Consider the following 20938-nt stretch of genomic DNA (forward strand, 5'->3'; position numbering starts at 1 on the left):
GATTAACTCCACCTCCCCAGCTGGGCTCTAGAATGAAATGTATAGCTGCTTTCTGAGATTCAAATAAGCTGGAAAAACAGAGAAGCTGGAGGAAGAGAAAACAGAGAGTGGAATGGTAAGTACTGCATACCTGTGTACAGCTTGGCACTACCATTATTTTGCAACAAGACACAGCTCTCTGACGCTCTATTTGCCTAGCTTGTGAATGTAAATAAAACTGTCTCCTGTCCAGTGGGAAGAGGGCATATCTTCCTTATCTTCCCAAAGGGGTGCCAGCAGTGAGGCCAGGACTGTTCCCTCTTGACCCTGGGAACTGCTCAATGAATTTTGCTGGTATTTTCCTGATGCAGTGGCCCTGGGAGGGAGAGGAGGAGATCTTCCTTTATTGACCAGACTTCTTTTTGAAACCTGTCCTTTTTTTTTTTTTTTTTTTTTTTCTTTCCAGAGCCAAAAATTACCAACTTCAGAGCTCTAAAGAAACTCAGGGATCTGGTTCAGATCTTTTAAAATTATAAACTGAGCCCAGAAGCATGTCGGAACTGAGACCCGAGATGTTTGTTTTACTCACATACAACTGCATTCTTTAAAAATCAAGGCAATATTTTGAGAGACCTCGAGAGATTTAACTCCCTAACCTCCCCCACTGCACCTCCTGCCCGCAGTGGAGAGGGGAGACACGGATCTCATCCAGCAACCTAAGCGTTAAACTCAATCCAGAGCCTAACATGCGATTGGCCAAACACCGGGAAAAGATCTGGTTTTCGCAGCCGCGGGCCAATGGGTACCTCGAGTGGGAGGGTTTGAAGATACTAAGGAGTTTTTCCCCCCTTTTTTTCTCTCCACCCCCTCCCATCGGCCATCGCCCGCCCCCACTTCCCCAATCCCTTAGGCCGCCAGTTTGTTAAATTAATGCAGTAAGAAAGTCTGAAGATCTGAAGGAGTCGTAGCCAAAGGAAGATGGACGAGCTCAGAAAACCGAAATGCATCTGAAGCCTTGGGCTCCTAAGCTCCGCGGGGTCGCCATGGACCCGGGCAGCCTCTGAAACTTGCCCTGAGCTCTCTCACGCCTGCAGCCCCGAGCAATGGGACGCCTTTCCTGCAGCGATCATAACTTATTCGGCGGGGACCAGAGAACAGGGATCGCAAGGCGACAGCAGACGGGTACGCAGGCAGGGGAACGAGATTCCCGGGACTCGGTCGCGATGCGCCAGCCTGGCATATTCTCCGGGATTTAACTGAAGGCAACACCGTCAATCGCTTGCCCTCTCCCCTTAACCCCTCAGGCCAGCCCAGGGGCATAAAACCCTGCTCTCTCTACCCAAGATGCTCACCCAATGTAACGATCCGAGGCCAGCGTTCTGATCGCCACAGAAGATTTTTTTTTTCTTTCACGGAGCTGTCCGTTTAAACAGAAAAACAGAGATAAAAAAGAAAATATACCCACCCTCAAACGTGCCTCCCCAGCGCCGCAGGGAGCCAACAGACAAGCTTGAGTTTAACAAACAGCAATACTCTTCGCGCTCCTGAAAAGCAGGATTGGACGCTCTCCGTGGTGCTGAAACAGCGGCTTCCTCCGTCCGTAACACCTACAGCCCCCTTGCTCCGACTTCCCCTGGGGCTCTCCCTCTGCGCCCCTGTTCCCCACTTCCCCTTAGCATCTGGATTATTTTTTCAACATCCCTCGCTGATCTTGTAAGTGCCAATTTGAAATATTTTTGCCCCCATAACTCGTGGACTACAAAGCACAAGGACCTGAAAAATGTACCGCTTCAATACTCTTCGACTCTACCTTTGGGAGACCATTGTATTCTTCAGGTATGCAATTTTCTACTGACCACATCGGTCTCATGGAAATGGGGGAAATGAGCACGGAGGCTGACTCTGTCCGTGATCCCCTCATTTAGGGGGAGGAGGGTGTTGTGTACCGCTGCAGTCGGGTCCTTCCATCCCCCGCTCCCTCTATCACTGCCCACCCCCCCACACCCCCGCCCGCAGGGTGTCTGGCTTGTGCGTGCAGATCTGAGACAGTCACTGCCCTGGCAGCTTTTTGCCAGTTTCTTGTGGTTTGTTTGTTTGTCCTTCTGTCTGCTACACCCCTGCCCCATCACTGACCCCAACCTCTCTGCAGATAGGCTCTCACTCGGCTGAGGACTTTACGGGGAAGCTTTAGGAGTTACTCAGTTTAATTAGGACTGCATTCTCTCTAACCGCAGTGCCGAAAACCTCAGCTCTCCCGTCTGGGAGCCAAGTGACAACTAGCGGTGAAGGGGAAGGTTGCATTCAAACTCACTGGACACAGAATATTTCATTTTCTACCCTTTTTTGTTATTGTTTTCTTTTTCTGCGAGGTGGGGGTGGGGGCGTTACTGAGGCTTAGTGCTTGGAAACAACAGTGTTACGACTTCAGGTTGTAAAGCCCCGTACTTGGGTGCAGCGCGGATCTATTTAGGAGCCGATTCCGGGAAACGTTTCTCTTTTGAAACTTTGATTCCTTCCTTTCTCCCATTCACCCTTCCAAACTCTACTTGTTAGCTGGCAGATCCCAAACTGATAGAAAAATCTTGTTTGCTTTGTTTCTTAATATATGTCTATCCCCAACTCCCCAGCTGAGTTCTCCCACCCATTGTCTCCCAGGTTAAATTTTTCTGGCTATAGGCTTAGCGTTCTTACATTGGCACATGTGAAAAGTTAAAAATCACCTCCTTAGGAAGCATTGAAATATACAGTCCTTTTGTAAGTGGGTGAATTATAACATCTTCAGAGATAGTTATGATAAATTCCATGTATATGAATTGATAAAAAATTAGTCTTCTTCCATGACCTGCAGGGATCATTAATCTTCTTCACTTTTAGATGTCTGACGCTCATGTTTTCATCATGGCACTGGATTAACAGTCATTTGAAAAACCCACTCTAGGTTGTTTTTAAAAATAAGTTACCAACAGATATTAAACTCTCCCGTCACAAACCAGCAAATATTTTTTTTCTTTTTTATATTATACAGAACTCTGCATATGAATTTTTGGTTTAACTAATCCAGTGGTTGGTTTATTAAATGAATGACACCTCTCCCCAGATTGTAAGAGTCTATGTGTGAGTCTGTTTTCACATCTTTCTCTTGAGATGAAGACTTCTCTCCTTCTCTGAGATACCAACACTAAAGCTTCTAATCTCCATTTCAAATAATTCTTTGATAGGCCATAGTTCTGCCCATAGCTCAGAATACAAACAGTCAAGGAGGTATATAGAATGAGAAAAGTGCAACAATCCAGGGCCCTGTGAAATATAGCTACTTTGTGTGGGAAAGGGCACAAAGTATCCTCGTAACAATATCAAATCCTTTCTCTTCTACATAGGAGTAGAACTATAAAATGCTATGGAGGTAGGATACTGGGTAGCATTTGCATGCAAATTGATTCTCTGTTTGGCTTTCTGAGATAGAACTGAACCAGAGAGATTAAAGAGTAAATTAATAGGACCAAGCACATACTCCCCCCCCTCAACTCCTTTTTTCTTGATGAACAATATGTAATGCTTAATTTTCTTCTCCCAGACAATGTCTTTCAGAAAAGGGAGACGGTCTAAAAGGCTTGCATTGTAATCAGTTTGATAAGATTATGAATCTGCTATGTTAATTCTTTAAGTTACTGGTGGCAGCCTATCAGAAAGCATCACTCTACATCATGTGTCAAGGCAGACATGAACTACAATGGATATGGGATATAACGCCATATGTTTATAAGGAAAGAAAAGTCATGGCTATGGAGAGCCGGAAAGGGATGGGTGCTGCTGCACTTTCAAAATGTAGAAATGGCTACATCATTTGGGGAATAAATGTTGTTAGGACATGACATAAAATAATAAAAATAAGAATCGCACCAGGGAACTATCCTCAGCAATTTTTCAGAGAGATGAGGGGGGGGAAAGGTCGCAAGGGGAGAAAGTATTGTCTTTGTCTAGTTGGCATTTTCATTTCTAACTCTCACTTTAAGTTTAGGTGAAAATACATAAATATTAAAATCTGGGGGCTCAATAGAATGTATGTGGGAGTAAATGGAGACTGACTCCTTAGCAGGTTCCATATGAATAACTCCTTCTCCCCCAAGAGACAGGCACCATGTTGGAATGAGCCAATCCAATCATCTCAGGCACCCATATACTCCTTAGATTCAATGATGCCAGCTGCTCACCTTGTTGGGGAAATCTGGAGGGTAGAAAAAGAAAGGCTCTTGATAAGAGAAGTGCCGCTGCATCAGCATATAACTAGCAAAATGGCAATAATGACAGCAAAACAAACAGAACAACAATCTCATATGGTGCCAATGCAGAGAATGAATCTAGGTCTTAAAAAGAGCTGAGGGGAAGAAAGAGAGGGACTGGGGGACAAACAGCATTGCAGTCCTCAGCAACTATGTCCCCATAAGTAAATAAGGTGATTCTGCTGAAGTCTTATGCTGATATTTTAAAAGCCTGTGATTCTAAAATTCTGTGAGTGATAGTCTAGTATTCAATAACCTAATTTTTTTTCTCTTTGTTTTCAGTTGGGAATGGGGGTTTATATCCAGACTGGTCAAAAATAATAGGCAAAGATATGTTTTTTATGGTAGAAGCACATTCCTTTCAAATCCCCTTTCAAGCCGAAGGGAACTCGATTCAATTCTTAGAGTCCTTATAGAAGTTCATGCCTAGGAAGGCCCCAGGATGACCCCCAAATTTTTTTACCTTCTGAGTAACTCAAATAGGCCTATGGTATAAAACCATGTCTCTCAATCTTGGCACTACTGACATCTTGAACCTTTTAGACAATTCTCTGTTATGAGGGTTGAACCATGCATTGTAAGATGTCTATCAGTATCCTTAACACCAATAACATCTCCTCCCCCAGTCATGACAATCAAAAATGTCTCTGGACACTGCCAGAAATTCTGGAAGTTGGACAGGCAAGCACAAAATTACCTGCAGTTGAGAACCACTGGTATAGAATAGCCAAATATTTAATCTGGGGCTCTGATGAACCAGCAGTAATGAGAAAACACTCCTGATGTAACACACAACGCAACCTAGAGAAGCAAAAAGGAGCCTAGCTTGTGCTCCAGAATGGAATAAAGGCAGAGGAAATAAACTAAGTCTAACCCATGCGTGGTTTTTCCCAAAGATGATCAGCCGTTCTTTACGTGCCACTTCCATCTGCCATCCCAGTAGATGCTGCTTTGACAGGGTTTTGTATTGAATATGGTGTTCACTTGCTAAGAAAGGTCACCAGAACCTTGAAGGAAGATGTCTTATATCCACACTAGGATCAAAAGGGGATGGCAAATAGATTGCTTCACATTTCAGCCCTGAAAAACCACCCAGTTGAAAGGTAAATGAGCTTTCCGCAGAGATGGCCCTTCTGACTTCCCATTCTCCAAGCTTGGCAAGAGGGACAGATGACCACCTGGATCTTTCTCTCTTGGCAGCATAGCTGTATTCTTCCTCAAATATTACCCGCTGCATTTGGGGCTTTGGGGCACTGCGGAGAGTGTCCGGAAGCTTCCAAAGTGGGACAAGGACTTTTTCCTAAAATGGCCCTTGGGCCAGTTTGCATTAGGGTTGATTAAAACATCAGTCTACCCTCTTTGAGGGTCTTAGGAAGCTTGAGGAAAAGTAAACATCATATTTTCCGTTCTCAAGGGACATTTTGGACAAGGACCGCAGGCTGGTAAATGGAATTATGAATCAGCACCTAATTTTCACATATTTACAACACTCGTAATGACCTATCAGGGGAAATGTAGGCAACTTATTCTTGAGATCACCTTATGAAAGAATGTGCTACCATGTGTTGCAGTGGAAAGAGCAGTTAGGCTATGATCTAAGAGCCTTCCTTGTAAAGTCATTTCTGCTCTCATCCTGCAGAATGGCTTTGACAAATCTCTTTCCTTCATGGGGACTCAGTTTTGCTACAATCCACTCAAATACTTGGCTCCAACACCTCTATGTGCCCTCCAACCTCAGATAAGGTCTTTATGAAAGACAGAGGCCCATACCCACAAAGGCTCAGGCTGAATTAACTTCAGTGCTGACACTGCCTTCATTTATTCACCAGGCATTTACTTACTGTTTGTTTATGTGTCCAGTCCAAAACTAGGCACTTTGCAGGGGAGACAGAGGTAACAGATGCCACAGTCCCTGTCCTTGCAGAAAGGGGAGACACGGATCCCTTTAAAGCTACATTAAAACCCTTTTTCCTTCTTCAGAGGGCCCGCAGAGCTCCCTTCCAGACAGTCTGTGTGCGCAGCCTGCGACAGAATCACATTTATGTGGGCGTCATTAACTTTATTTTGTTCATCAGCTGGCAGAAGCCAGAATGATTTTTAAGATGGATGGCACTGTCTCCTGCCTGGCCATCTTGATGCTATTCTGCAGGTTTTCTGCTGCTTTAGGCAAAGTGGCCTTGGCCCCAAGGGCCGAAGACCTGGGATCCAGAATTCAGCAAGTGGAATGTTCTTGAGAAGGTTTCATGATCTTGCTGGCCTCAGTTCCCCCGAGTCATAAAAGGGAGAGATTCCACAAATAAGTGTCTCTAAAAGAATTTTTACCTACACCAGTCAAGGAATACCCCAATCTTCTCCATGATAGAACAATTTTGATTACAGCTACTGCTGTGTATTTCAATTGTTACAAGAATTATACTCAGGCTCAAAGACCTAAAAGAATTAAAATAACTTCACTCCCTGGAGAGTTATCCCAGTCTGGACACCATTATTGACAGGTTCCGTAAATATGTCTTCCCCAGGAAATGTTTCATAGGACGAGAGAATATGATGTTAGATCACTAGCCTCATAGTTCTGAAGAGAAGCCTGGGAAAGCAAACTAAAGTTTTTATACTTTTATCAGTGATTCTGGTTTTTTTCCCCCACTATAGGACTATGTTTTTTTTTAATTTTTTTACCAAACCCCATTCATCACTAACTTATTTTCACCACCTTTATTAAAAGGCATACATAACTGCCAGAATTACTGGGGTAAGCAGTAACATCATGGGATAAGCAATATTGCCACACGGAGTTGACCTAAGAAAAAACAAAAGTAAAGATGTGATGCTTTTTAGTTAGTCCATAGAGCCGTATCAGAAGTAAATATGCAATTTGTCAGTCTTTGAAATGCTTAAAACGGATTCTAAGTCCTCATTACTATTTCATGAACCCCCTAGTTACCCAGGGACCCCACTTGAGAATCATGAGATTTATTCTATATGGCTCCAAGTGAAGAAGTGGAGCAAATTGATAAAGATATTTTTAATGTACACACACAAATTCTGGGGAACCACCTGGCAGACCTGTCAAATGGTGCAATGGCACCTCAATAGCAGTGAGGGTCCCTGACTAGAAATCCACTTTCCAGAAGGCACTCAAGAAGGAATTCAGGCTGCTTTTGTGGATTGAGATTTGCACTTTGCTGCAGAAACATACATGAAATGCAGGTCAGAGACGAATCTTCACAACACTTCTGTTCCCCCTTTTCTGATTCCCAAATTACCATATGATCTTCATAAGCTCTCTGAGTCAAGCCATAAACACTAACTCATGTGTACCTTTTCCTTCTTTAAAATGGATTGGATAATAAATAAAGTGGGCAATGAGCACGCACACACACAAACTCATGATGCGACAAAGGATTGTTCAAGGAAATCACCTTGGTTATGTAAGAGCCTGGTTTTAAGAAATGGGAAGGACCTCAGAATAAGAGAAGGTCAGAGCCGGAAAGGCCACCGGAAAATGCAATGGACCACGGACAAGTCCTAAGGCACAGATGGTGTTCGCAGGACTGATGGCCAGTGTGGCCAAAGGCCTCTCGGTCCTGAACTCCAGCTGTCTTTCCTGAACCAACTCCTTGTTAAGCCTAACGCACAACTGAAAACACCATCAGGACCAGGCAGGAAATTCATTCAGAAAGCACATTAGAAGGGAACAAAGCCCTGAAAGGCTGGGGAGAGGGGCTTCTGTGCAAAGTGCCTGTGCTTTGTAATGCAAGCCCTTATGAGGGGCGTTGAGGCCCCAACACTTTTGAAAGCCCTTATAAAGGATCCCTTTGTGGTTTTCTGAGGTTGATATTTTCTGAGTCTCCTGAGGCTAATTCCGTGCAATTAGATTACCACTCTCTGCCTTTGAATTCAGCTGTTTTTCAGTATCCATCGCTAAATGAGTTTACCATCTTAACGGGGGAGCTGCCAATGGTTAATCCCAGCTGTAAAATGGGCAGCGTTCTCTCTTGCCTCATGTACTGGGCAACCCCAGGCACCTGGAGAACAAGCTGCTGCTCCTTTGCTCTCGAGGTTCACCCTCCATCGCCAGCCATTCACCCAGAGAGAACTGCACTTTTCTTCTGGGTATCTTAGGTACCAACAGAATGACGGAGACTTAGGGCAGTCCTAAAATTCAACAGCCCTCAAATCTAGCTGTGAGGGGCTTTTCAAACGTACAGCTTCCCACCATCACACTAGACTTCTAAAGCCAACTCTCTCACAATGGGAACCCAGGAAACTGTAAAGGTAACGGCGTCTTTAAGTCAGTGCTTTTCAGACTTCGGTGTGTGTGTGAATTACCTGCGTATCTCATTAAGCTGCTGATTCTGACTCAGGCGGTCTGGGCTGGGGCCCTTGAGAGCCTGCCTTTCCAACAGCCCCCAGGTGGACCAAAGATATGCATAGCAAGGCTCTAAATCATTCTGATTAGGAACCCCGGACATAGATCAACCCTTTTATTTTGCAAATCAGGGGAAGATAAATGACTTCCTCAAAGTTGTAGGGTGAATGCTAGCCTTCCCTTCCCAAAGTCATATACAATTGTGCTCCTATCCTAAACTTCTTCTCCTGCATGTTATCACCATAGCCCAGTGCCCTGGACTCTGCCACTATGCTTTCCTTCCTTCAACACTTTCAAGGCTGCCCCACCCTCGTAAACATAAACATGCAGCTCAAGAAGGGTTCCTCAGGAAGCCATCCCCAGCCCAAAATTGTGGCCTGGTCCAAAAGTGCAAGTGTACCAGAAGTTCTCTTGCACACAGCTGGAAGCCATAGCCATGTGACATCTGGATAAAGAGGAGGGATACCTGGGGAACTGGCTTTGAATTCTAGCACCAAGGGTTGGGACACAGCAATCAGAGCCCCCAGGGATTGATGAAGCTCAGAGGTTATCAGAAGGAGGGAGTCTGTGGTTTCTTCTCCAAGGATGAGCTCACTCACCAGGCTCACTTCAGACTCCAGATGTTCAGAGACTGCTGTCCCATTCTGCCATCTGTCTGACCTCAGAACCACGTCCTTCCTTCCTCTCGTCCCCTTTGACCTGCTATTCTTTCCAAAAAGCACATTAGTATTTTATACATCAAATAGCGTGACAGTCATGGTCTTCGGCCTTTGCAAGCTGCGTGTTTACTGCTGTGCGCTCAGTTCTGCAACACCCCCTGGCTCCAGAGGAATGTGGCAAGGCTGCTGCAACCCCGGCTGCCAGGGTTTCTCTCACAAGAACACTTCATGGTTTATGGAGTGTTCCACATCCGTGATCCCACATGAACTTCCCAATCACCTTTAAAAATGGATAAAAGATGTGGTTACTATCCCCACTTTGGAGTTGAGAAAAACAAGGCTTGGAAGAAAAGTGACTTGCCCAAGACCAGCTGTTAATCTCAGGATTCAAACACAAATCTCCTTCCTCCAAACTCACCCCATCTACCTCTTTTCTCTTAAATCTGGAATATGTGTATATCATTAGCCTACAGCTGGAATATATACATCCCTAAATGTATATGTGCTACCCTTCTTAGATATTCCTCTTTATGTATACATCTCAAAGCTGCAGCCCTTGGAAGCTGATGCAGATGTCAGGCTGAGAGCCCTCACCCTCTATCAGTGGGCTGCAGCAGAGGAAAGAAACCTGTAAGCTGGGAATTTCCCATCAGAGCTTTGGTTTGACAGTCACAGTCTTCCCATTCTTAGCCAGATAGGTATTTCTTTCTCTGTCCTTGATTATTTTTAATTGTACAATATATGCATTCATTCCCTTTTTTAAAAACCCTAACACTAGACTTAAACCTAAAATCCCCTTTGAAAATGATCTCCAGGTCGCTCCTAGCTTTTATTTCTTTAAGGGGTATCCTACTATATCATTTTTACTTATACCTATTTATACATATGTATAAATAAAAAGGATATGAAATTATAGTATATATACTTCAACAGTTATACACACATATGATGAAATATATTGAACTATATATACTATGTATCGAAATATATATACTATCATATATACTACCATTTCACAGAATCAAATCACCCATATGATTCTGCAATTTATTTTGTTCATGTATCAACATGTCTTGGAAAGCTCTATCTGTTGAGCTATATAGCTCCACCTCATTCTCGTAACTACTACGGAACATTTTATTTTATGGATATTCCACAGTTTTCCAGTCATTCCTGTGTTGATGGGTGTTTCTACTTGTTACTGATTTTTTCACTGAAATCAGTGCTGCAATAATCACAGTGTAATCTTTGTGCGTGAGCATGTGATATCTCTCCAGGCAGATAACAAAAATAGAGCTGGAATTGCTGGGGCACAAAGCATGCTCATCTTTTATGTTAACAGATACTGCAGGAAGACATTTCTTTCTTCCTTCCCTCATGACGCTCCATCTCCGCCTTGACTGCAACAACTCAATAATAATAGTGGTTGCTATTTGTTGAGTGTTTATTGAATGCTAGATATGGTGCTAACATCACATGCTTTGTCTCATAAATCCTTCAACATAAGTACTACTAAATTCCCATTTTACAGGTGACAAAACTGAGGCATAAATAGGTTATGTAGTTTGCCCAAGGTAAGACAACTCCTTAAGAGGCTAAGCTAGGATTCAAAAATAAGTCTGATGGCAGAAAACATTCTTTGAACCATTGTGCTGCCCTTATTACTCCAGGAATGAACCCAGAAGGAGACTGAACTGAATGAGAAACATGAAGGCAAAAAAAAAAAAAAAAGAGTTTGGCTCTTCAAATAATCAAGGGCTCATCTCCTGTAGGTGATAGTAGGTAACAGTCCAGTCAATATGCACCTGTAAATAGATGTGAGCTTTCGATATCCACCCATCTCATGGGAGGAAAACTGCACTACCTTCCATTTCAGCAGAGTAAGTGGTTAGAGTCTGTCTCAAGGCAGAGACGGGTTAGGGCAGCACATGCGTCCTTCTTCCTCCCCAAATCACTCCGCTGCAAGAGCTATCGGGGCTTATGGGAGAGAATATCTGAGTGGGAAGGTCAGGAAGAAGGGTGGCACAATGTCTGACCCATTTTTTGTTTGTTTTTGGTTTTTGGTTTGGTTTTGGGGGGGTGTTTTTTGTTGTTGTTGTTTTGGTTGGTTGTTTTTTGTCTTTTTAGGGCTACACCCACTGCATATGGAGGTTCCCAGGCTAGGGGTCGAATTCGAGCTAGAGCCGCTGGCCTATGCCATAGCCACAGCAATGCCATATCCAAGGCGCAACTGCAATCTACACCACAGCTCCCAGCAATGCTGGATCCTTAACCCATTGATTGAGGCCAGGGACTGAACTTATGTCCTCATGGATACTAGTCAGACTCATTTCCACTGAATCTGGCCCGTTTTAAAAAAAAAAAAAAATTTTAATTGCCAGCCCCTGGGACTCAGACCAAAGACCTTGTTAAGCCTCATGTTCTAACCCTCAAACACAGGGCTGAGTGTTCCCAGTTTCCCTTCACCCTCTGTATTGGAGGGGGATGGAGAGGTGGCCCAACCACCTGCATTGAGATCTCAACAAAGCTCCAGATTTGCCGCTCCCAAAGCAGACCCAAAGGGCTTCTCAGAACATCTCTAGACCAGAAAACATGCCCAGTCCAGATGAGGCGGGGACCAGAAAGGGGAGAGAGAGAGAGAGAGAGAGAGAGAGAGCAAGGACTGGGCTAGCTCTTCTTTACAACCACAAGCATCCCTCCAGACAAGGCCTGTGGGAAGCCCAAACAATGCTGTCTCAGACACCGGTTTCCAAGAGCTATCCAAGTGACCCCAGAGACATTTCTGATTGTGTCACTAGCAGGCCTGTTGCTAGGAGAAGAAAAAAATACAGTGGAAATAAAATCTCCTAATATTAACTTTTGAAGTAAACTTGCTGGTTTGTTTGTTTACAGTATAAACACTATACATGTTTGCCATAAAATATTTAAACTATATAAGGAGATAGGTTTAAAGCTAAAATGCACAGAAATCCTAGTCCCCAGGGTAAATCACTTAACAATATAGTATTCACCCTTTCAAATAATTTTAATAATATAATGATAGCAGAAACACAAACTCTTCCTATATGCCTGACACCTTTATGAAAGTTGACTACATATTAACCCATGTAATTCAGGAAAATCCTATAAAGCATATACTACTATTCATCCCATTGTATAGATGAGGCTACAGATGAGGAAACAGAGATGTTGAATAATTTTCCGGGGGTTTCCCAGCTTGGAAATGGCAGTGCCCGATTGCAATCCAAGCAGTCTGGCTTCGTGGAGCCTTGAACTCCTTAGCTATAACAGTAAGCTGTTTCTGTTTTACAAAAATGGGATTATACTAAACACCATGTTCTACAACTTCCCTTTATCACTCAGCAACACCTGGTCAGTGCACATACAGATCGATCTCATTCATTCATGCATTTGTGCTGCCCTTCACAAGAACGCCAGGGTTAAAGTAAGACACCACTCTCGGCTTGCCACAGCAGAGCCTTCATTTCCAGCTCCTTCGCTTCACACAAACCACATTCCAACCCACAGTGCATTTCTCATTGGTCTCTGTTACATGCCTACTAATCTCATCTCTGTACTTTTCCCACGCTGCTCCCTAACCCTCAGTAAATGTAGAAAATCCCCTCCCCTCATTCCTCCCCTGAATGGCACACCTACCAGCTCTGGATTCAAGCTCATTTAATTTTGAATCTTGCCTCTGTCACTTCCTTGCTGAATTATCTTGGCAGCTCACTCAACCTTTCTGAGCCTCACGTTCCTCATCTAAAAAAACAGAATAACAACTTTACCAATAAATAAATGCAGTCCCCTCTCAAGCACTTTTACTGAGCAGAGCACAGGCCCTAATGAAGGGTAATTTTCTCTCCTCTAAGGTCCTACCTTGCTTCAAGAGCTACCTCTAGCAACACTTCCTCCATGAAGAAACCCCTGGACTGCCACCATCCCTGCCTCCAACTAGGCACAGACTCTCCTTCCTAAATCCCCTTGAGAATACAAGTATTACCCTTGGCTTTCAGTGTGCTCAGTGTGGCCTTACACACATTTGGGTGCCCTTCTAACTTTCCTGCTAGATTGTAAGCCCTTCAAAGGCTAGGAACTTACTGGCTATCTTGGTTTATGAGAAAGGCCAACAAGAAGACAAGAGAGGAGTTCCTGTTGTGGCGCAGCAGAAACAAATCTGATTAGGAACACCATAACGTTGCGGGTTCAATCCCTGGCCTTGTTCAGTGGGTTAAAGATCTGGTGTTGCCGTGAGCTGTGGTGTAGGTCGCAGACAAGGCTCGGATCTGGCATTGCTGTGGCTGTGGCATAGGCCGGTAGATATAGCTCCAATTAGACCCCTAGCCTGGGAACTTCCATATGCCGTGGGTGTGCCTCTTAAAAGACAAAAAGACCAAAAAAAAAAAGACGAGACATATCCCTGATATCCCTGGTCCTCCCCAGATTTTTCAACTTGCCCCACTTCCCCCAGTAGATATTATCACCCCAGGGATCCATGTATATTAGACCTTCAGTGCTTGTTGAATTGTTTTGTCCCCATATGCCTGCACCCATCCTTCTCTTGCTAGCTCTGCAAAAGCCCAAGACCAGAAGGCTTCCGACCAGCCAACCCAAAGAACTGCTATGTCTCAACGTATCCCATTTTGCCCCAAGAAATGAGTCACAGTGAGAGTAAGCTAGACATGCAGCTCAGCTCTGCCTCAGGAGCTGTTGTGGTGAGTCGTTCAGCCTCATCCTTAATGCCTGGCCGGGCATGTCCAAACTCAGGGACATCTAAGCCATCACCGATAAGGCTGCTTCCCAAGATGACCCACATCTGCAGAAAGACCCCTTCCATCGAGCAAGGCAAATTTTCTAATACAGTGTTTTGGGTTTTTTTGTTAATATTACTCGATGAATGTATCACGTTTATAGTTGTACAATGATCGTCACAACCTGATTTTATAGCATTTCCATCCCATACCCCCAGCACATCCCCCCACCCCCAAACTATGTTCATTGCAGCAGTTTTCTGAGGAATCTCCATACTGTTTTCCACAGTGGTTGCACCAATTTACAATCCCACCAACAGTGCACTAGGGTTCCTTTTTCTCCACACCCTCTCCAGCACTTATTGTTTGTAAACTTTTGGATGATGGCCATTCTGGCTGGTGTAAGATGATACCTCATAGTGGTTTTGATTTGCCTTTCTCTAATGATCAGTGATGTTGAACATCTTTTCATGTATTTTTTGGCCAGCTGTATGTCTTATTTGGAGAATTGTCTGTTTAGATCTGCCCATTTTTGATGGGGTTGTTTGGTTTTTTTGTTTTTTTGTTTTTTTTTTTTTTTTTTTTTGGTATTGAGCTGTAGGAGGTGTTTATAAATTTTGGAGATTAATCCCTTGTCAGTCAATTCATTTGCAAAGATTTTCTCCCATTCTGTGGGTTGTCTTTTCATTTTGTTTAGGGTTTCCTTTGCTGTGCAAAAACTTTTAAGTTTAATTAATCCCATTTGTTTATTTTTGTTTTTACTGTCATTACTCTTAGAAGTGGTTCTGAGAAGATATTGCTGTCATTTATGTCAGAGAGTGTTTGGCCTATGTTTTCCTCTAAGAGTTTTATAGTATCTGGTCTTATTATATCTAGGTCTTTAATCCATTTGGGGTTTATTTTGTGTATGGTATTAGGGAGTGTTCTAATTTCATTCTTTTACCTGTGTGTCCAGTTTTCGCAGCACCACTTATTGAAGGGGCTGTCTTTTCTCCATTGTATGTTCTTGCCTCCTTTTTCATAGATTAGTTGACTGTAGCTGCATGTGTGGGTTTAATTCTGGGCTTTCTATCCTGTTCCACTGATCTATATTTCTGTCTTTGTGCCAGTATCATACGGTTTTGATGACTGTTGCTTTGTAGTATAGTCTGAAGCCAGGGAACTTGATTCCTCCAGCTCCATTTTTCCTTTTCAGGATGTCTTTGGCTATTCTGGGTCTTTTGTGCTTCCAAACAAATTTTAAAATATTTTGTTCGAGTTCTGTGAAAAATGTCTCTAATGTGGTTTTTAATTGTGCACAAAGCATAGATGTCATTGGAGATAGTTTTCTTGATGTGACCCAAAACCTCTAGTAGAAAAGACAAATTCTTCATAGGAGCCAAGGAAAGACTGCATCATGCCCAGAGAGAAGGGGCTTGGAGAAATTCATTGAAAAATGCCTTGAAATAGGAAAAGCTACACTTCCAACAAAGAGGGTGACAAAGTTCAGTAAAAGATTCAATCCCCATGCTACCTCAGAATTTGACAGTTTAGAGATTAGAACAAGATCTTTCTCCCCCTGAAAGCTCGGCTCTTTGTGACTGAGTATCAGGTTTTCCATCCCTCAAATAAGATTGATCTTGGTAAAGACCATAGGTCTTTCCAGCTGTCCTTTCACAATTCTCAAATTAAGTTGATTCATAGAAGACCCAGTGGTTAAAAAACATAGCTTGGGAATCAGTCAAATACGTTCTGGAATATTGGTTACACCACTTGCTATGGTAAACCATTCCATTCCTTGGAGTAAGATTGTTTTTAAGATGCATAAACCTCAATTTTCCTCATCTGTAAGATGGCAATGATAACTATTCACCCTGACAAATCACCCCAAGGATTTTATGGGAGAAGGCATGTAGAGTGTCACCACTACATATGGCATATAGCAATTGTGTTAACCAAGAAAACCATTATGTCATTTTAAAAAGGATAAGCATTGTGGGAACATAAAGAAACTCTGTCTGGAGGTAGGGAGATGGTCCAAAAATGAAGACAATATTAATAGGAGTCAGGACACTTAATCTGGGCCATAAAGAATGACTAATTCACCAGGTGGCAAAGAGTGCCAAGAGAGGACGATGCGGGCAGAGGCAGAGGGCTTACAGAAAAGGCAAGCTGGCTGATGTACAGCTCAAGGGCCCTGGATGGGCCAGCTGCCTGCCATTACCCAGCCTCAGCCCAGGCCTACTCTGCCCTGTTCCTTCCCATTGGGCCTTTTATCAACTGGAAGCCTGGCTAAGAGTGGATAATTCATTCAGCATCCAAAAAAATATTTGTTGAATTCCTACAACAAGCCAGAAATCACTCTACATTCTAGGGACAGATAGAGTAATGAGAAGAACAGATGTGGGCCTTGCTCTCACAGGAGTTACATTCCAGAGATGTGTACAAATAAAGAAACACCTTGGGAAACTATAGAATTTCAGGCCATGGTCAGTGCTCTAACCCCAGTCAAACGGGGGGATGAGACAGAGGGTGGGTCATTGGAGTCCATCACAGGGGGCCCACACTTTCTTTTTTTTTTTTTTTTTCCTTTTTTTTTTTTTAATGGAGGTTCCCAGGCTAGGGGTCCAATTGGAGCTGCAGCTGCCAACTACGCCACAGTCACTGCAATGTGGGATCCAAGGCGCATCTGTGATCTATGCCACAGCTCACAGCAGTGCCGGATCCTTAATCCACTGAGCGATGCAAGGAATCGAACCCACAACCTTATGGTTCCTAGTCAGATTTGTTAACCACTGAACCACAGGGGAACTCCTGGGGGCCTATACTTTCACACACGCCCCTTCTCTCCCATAAAGCCTCCAACATAGGGAGGTGGGCAGGTGGGACAGAACAGTTCCCTTTCACTGGTGAGGAAACTGAAATCCTGAGAGTGATTCATCCAAAGTCTTACAGCCAATTAGTGCCAAGGGCAGATGACCTCATTCCATGCAGAAAAGTTTGACTTTTATAACCAGGACAAAAGATCAAATAGGCGGAAAGAAGGAAGTAGCAAAACAGTATGTATAGTAGACTCCCGTTTTTTTAATGTTTCATTGTTCTCGTATAGGAAAAAAACGTCTAGAGAAATGGACCCAAAACTGTTTATTGTTGTTATTATTTCTTGAGAATGAGACTGTGGGGGACTTTCATTTCCTACATTAAATATTTTGGTAATGCTTGGATTTTTACAACAATATATATTAATTCTGGAAGCTAGAAAGTAGAGTATTTTTTTTTTTTAAGAGGCTATCAGAAAGCTTGGGCACAAAAATCAAACTCGGAGTTCACCTTAAGAAGAGACAACCTGTACCAGGAATCAGAAAAGACATTTGGAGAGATCTGAACCAGCTCCCAGTTGACTGGTTTCCTCCAGGTAAAAACAAGCCTGCAGGCTGAGACTGTTTGGTGTTTTTGGAGGAATTTTATGAGCAAATGGAAGTTTCCTTTTCCCACTAAAGTCATTGTGCTGGAAGCAAAATGTCACTGGAAAATGGAAGGCCAGAGTGTAAATTATAGACTTGGGTTTTTACAACAAATGATGGATGGAATATATTTTCATCAGGATGACTGGAGCCCTACCCTATTCTGTATATAATTTCATAAAATCCTCCTGATCATTAGAAAAAAAGTTAGTGAAGGAAATAATTATCTCACCCAATCCCTTCAATTCCCAGGGAGGAACTAAGACCAAAGGGAAGAGTCAACAACAAATTAATGCCCAGCCCAGACAAGGACTGAGGACTGTACATCTCTTGTTTCCCCAACAATCTCCCCTGAAACCTAATGATCACTCCACAAATAGTATGCAACATAAATCTCAATGCTACAGGATAATTTTATTTTACTTATCATGAACTTTATTTTACTAGGTACTAGAATTTACCAACTTCATCATAATACTGAGAGTTTATTTTAAGGTGAAAATATCAAATTAAAAGTAAATTAAATAACAGTTTATTAATTGGGCAAAACTCATCATATGATCTGCAAGCAATTTGGGTTTGGAGACTATTGTACTAGGATCTTTCATCTTGGACATTGCCATTGTTTTAAATGGAAAATACCAGCAGGAACTGAGAAAGTCTTTGCTGCCAGTTCTGAACAAGGCCTAACTTGACCTTTTAGCCCCAAACAGCTTCTCAGGGTGAATCATAGACATAGGCTACTATTTCCAAGAATACAAATACTTGGGGAAAAGGTGGCATATCTAGTAAAAAGTAGGCACATTCAACAGGAAGAGCATAGCAGGACCAAGTCACCAAAAAGTGCCTATTTAAGCTACATTCAGTTTTTCATTTCCTTCTTCCATGGGAATGGCATCTGTGACTTTCAACACTTTGCCCTCAAGACAGGAATTCCTCTAAATAATAATAGTTATAATGAATAAGATTATAGATAGCATATATTTAGAACTAACTATACAAAGTTTTTGAACTTCTCTAAAGTTCTTCTACTGTAAGAAGTTCTTGAACTTCTCTAAAAACTCCATGTGTATTCACTAATTAAGCTTTATAGCAACCCTATGAAGTGGGTCCTATTATCACACCCATTTTGTGGGTGAGGAAACTGAGGCAGGGGTCTTCCCAGTCTGGGATGCCTGCAGGCCACCCTGCCAGCTCAGAGATATGGTGGGTCAGCGTGGAGGGAGTCGCGTCCCTGAGGATGAAAACTGACAGGCTCTCTCCAAATCACAGCCTCCCCATGGAGGAAGGGAGGTGAAAAGAACTTGGCAACACACTTCCGCTTAATTCTTCTACCCAAGATCCTGATTTCCTTTCCGTTTGTCACCACGGGATTTACGAAGCGACAAAAGGAAAGAAGAAATAGTGCTGGGCAAAAAATAAAAAAAGGGGAAGAAGGGGAGAGGAAGGGAGACAAGCAGAATAATAAAGAGGAAAGAGCACTCAACTCAGGTCTACTCTGGGTTTGGCCAAGAATTCACTGTGGGCGTCCCTTTCTCGCCCTAGACCACAGTGTTCTCATCTGTAAAATGGATGAGTGGACTGTACTAGATAACTTTTTAGATCTCTCTTAGCTCCATTAGTTGAGGATTCAGAAATAAATAAAGGGAAAGAAAGATGGTAGAGGACCAGAAGGGGAGACACATGTTGGTGGGAATAAGTAAATGCTGAGGAGGAATACCGAGAGGAGGAGGAAACGAGAAGAGGAAGGAAGGCATTTTCCAAAGGAGTTGGAATCTACTTAATTTGGTGAAAGAGAAGGAAGAACTTACACATCAAGAATTGAGTGGGATAGACTGGGAGCTGGGGCTGATGCAGACTGTTGCCTTTGGGATGGATTAGCAATGGGACCCTACTACATAGCACTGGGAACTCAAGTCACTTATGATGGGACATGCAATGTGAGAAAAAGGAATGTATACATGTATATGTAACTGCGTCACCATGCTGTACAGTAGGAAAAAATAATAATAATAAATGGTTAAAAAAATAAAGAATTACAACAGTAAAAGCTTTATTCTCAGGCAACCACCTCTATGTCTCCCACCAGTGAGAGCCATGGCTGATGACAGTGGGAACTGTGGCTGATAATGGTGAGGGGTGTGGCTGACACTGGTGGGGAACATGGCTAATGCTGGTGGGGGTCATGGCTGATGTTGGGAGCAATGACTGATATTAATGGGGGGCATGGTTGCTGTTAGTGGGGGGGATGGCTGATGTTGGTGGGGGGATGGCTGATGTTGGTGGGGGGGTGGCTGATGGTGGGGGGATGGCTGATGTTGGTGGGGGGATGGTTGATGTTGGTGGGGGGGTGGCTGATGGTGGGGGGATGGCTGATGTTGGTGGGGGGATGGTTGATGTTGGTGGGGGGGATGGTTGATGTTGGTGGGGGGGATGGTTGATGTTGGTGGGGGGATGGCTGATGGTGGGGGGATGGCTGATGTTGGTGGGGGGGATGGTTGATATCTGAAGAATAGGGCCTGAAGGAGGAAGGACGTTGCCTTGTTCTCTCTAAAGAGGAGGACTGCCCCTTCTCTGGGTCTGACAGTAGGCAACAATGATTAGCATATTCTCAGGTTCTGGAAGATGTCCCAGAGAAATGACTAGAAAATACACCCAGGGGAGCTACAACTGCAACACTACCACACTGTGCCTGTGAGGATGCAATCCTGAAAACCACTAAACAGAGAAAATCCCGGACCAGAAAGAGATATTCCAAGGTCATTTTTTTCCAACTTCCTGCCTCTGACCATCTCTCCCCTAAATGCCTTGTGCCAAATGACATAGCACAGAATGACACTCAGTCCTATTCTCCGACTTTTTTCATGGTGATCTGAGTCATCCTGGGTACCGAGGCCCTTGAACACAGAGAGTACCTCCAACTGGCTGAATATCCCTTTAATCCACAGGGCACATGCTAGTCACACAGTGGGCTCTTCAAACCCATCTGATAGTTGATCAACAGGGTAAAATGATTAGACTCTCTCCCTCTCTCTCAGTAATATCTATTCTGTTGCTTAACATTTCAGTCTAAGCATCCTTTCTTTTGGTTACTCCACCATCCCTGTTCCAAAGTTCAACCTGTCATTTGTATGAGGGGACAGAACCTGGCAGATGCATGACTCTACAGAAGTGAGGTAGAGTAAGTACTCACTCTGCAGGTAATACCTCCAAACCTGGAACTGACCCCAAGGAAGAAGTGAATATATAGGGTCACTAGATGAATGAGAGGCACGGGTGCAAATAAACTTTTAAAACCATAGATAATTATTCACTTAACATATGCTGAGCAACTTGTGTAGACCAGCTTCTTGGCTGAGCAATTTACCTGAATTTTTTACCCAACAAACCTAAAATTAGAATTAGGTATTTCTAGTTTACAGATGAAGAAACTGAGGCACAGAGAGGTTAAGCAACG

General features: G+C 43.3%; 1 protein-coding gene and 1 long non-coding RNA gene across 8 annotated transcripts in view; one reads left to right on the plus strand and one right to left on the minus strand.

Moving 5' to 3' along the window:
- Positions 1-20938, minus strand: part of LOC110257249 (uncharacterized) — an 830883-nt gene that overhangs the window by 734658 nt on the left and 75287 nt on the right. The window contains exon 4 of one of the 6 annotated variants that reach the window (XR_014831018.1): positions 12945-13049. The exons of the other annotated variants lie outside the window; for them this stretch is intronic. This is a non-coding gene — a long non-coding RNA (uncharacterized LOC110257249). The remainder of the gene's footprint in view (positions 1-12944; positions 13050-20938) is intronic. 6 annotated transcript variants of the gene reach the window in all.
- Positions 896-20938, plus strand: part of GLRA1 (glycine receptor alpha 1) — an 88866-nt gene continuing 68823 nt past the window's right edge. For both annotated transcript variants that reach the window (XM_013984908.3, XM_013984909.3), the window contains exon 1: positions 896-1815. In XM_013984908.3, coding sequence (XP_013840362.1) covers positions 1760-1815 — 56 coding nt within the window. In that variant the 5' untranslated portion in view covers positions 896-1759. The remainder of the gene's footprint in view (positions 1816-20938) is intronic.

This window comes from Sus scrofa, chromosome 16 (genome assembly GCF_054392235.1).
Source record: "Sus scrofa isolate SSC_HxYL_T2T_F1_AM1 chromosome 16, Sscrofa_HxYL_maternal_Yorkshire_Landrace_v2.0, whole genome shotgun sequence".
Lineage (NCBI taxonomy): Eukaryota > Metazoa > Chordata > Mammalia > Artiodactyla > Suidae > Sus > Sus scrofa.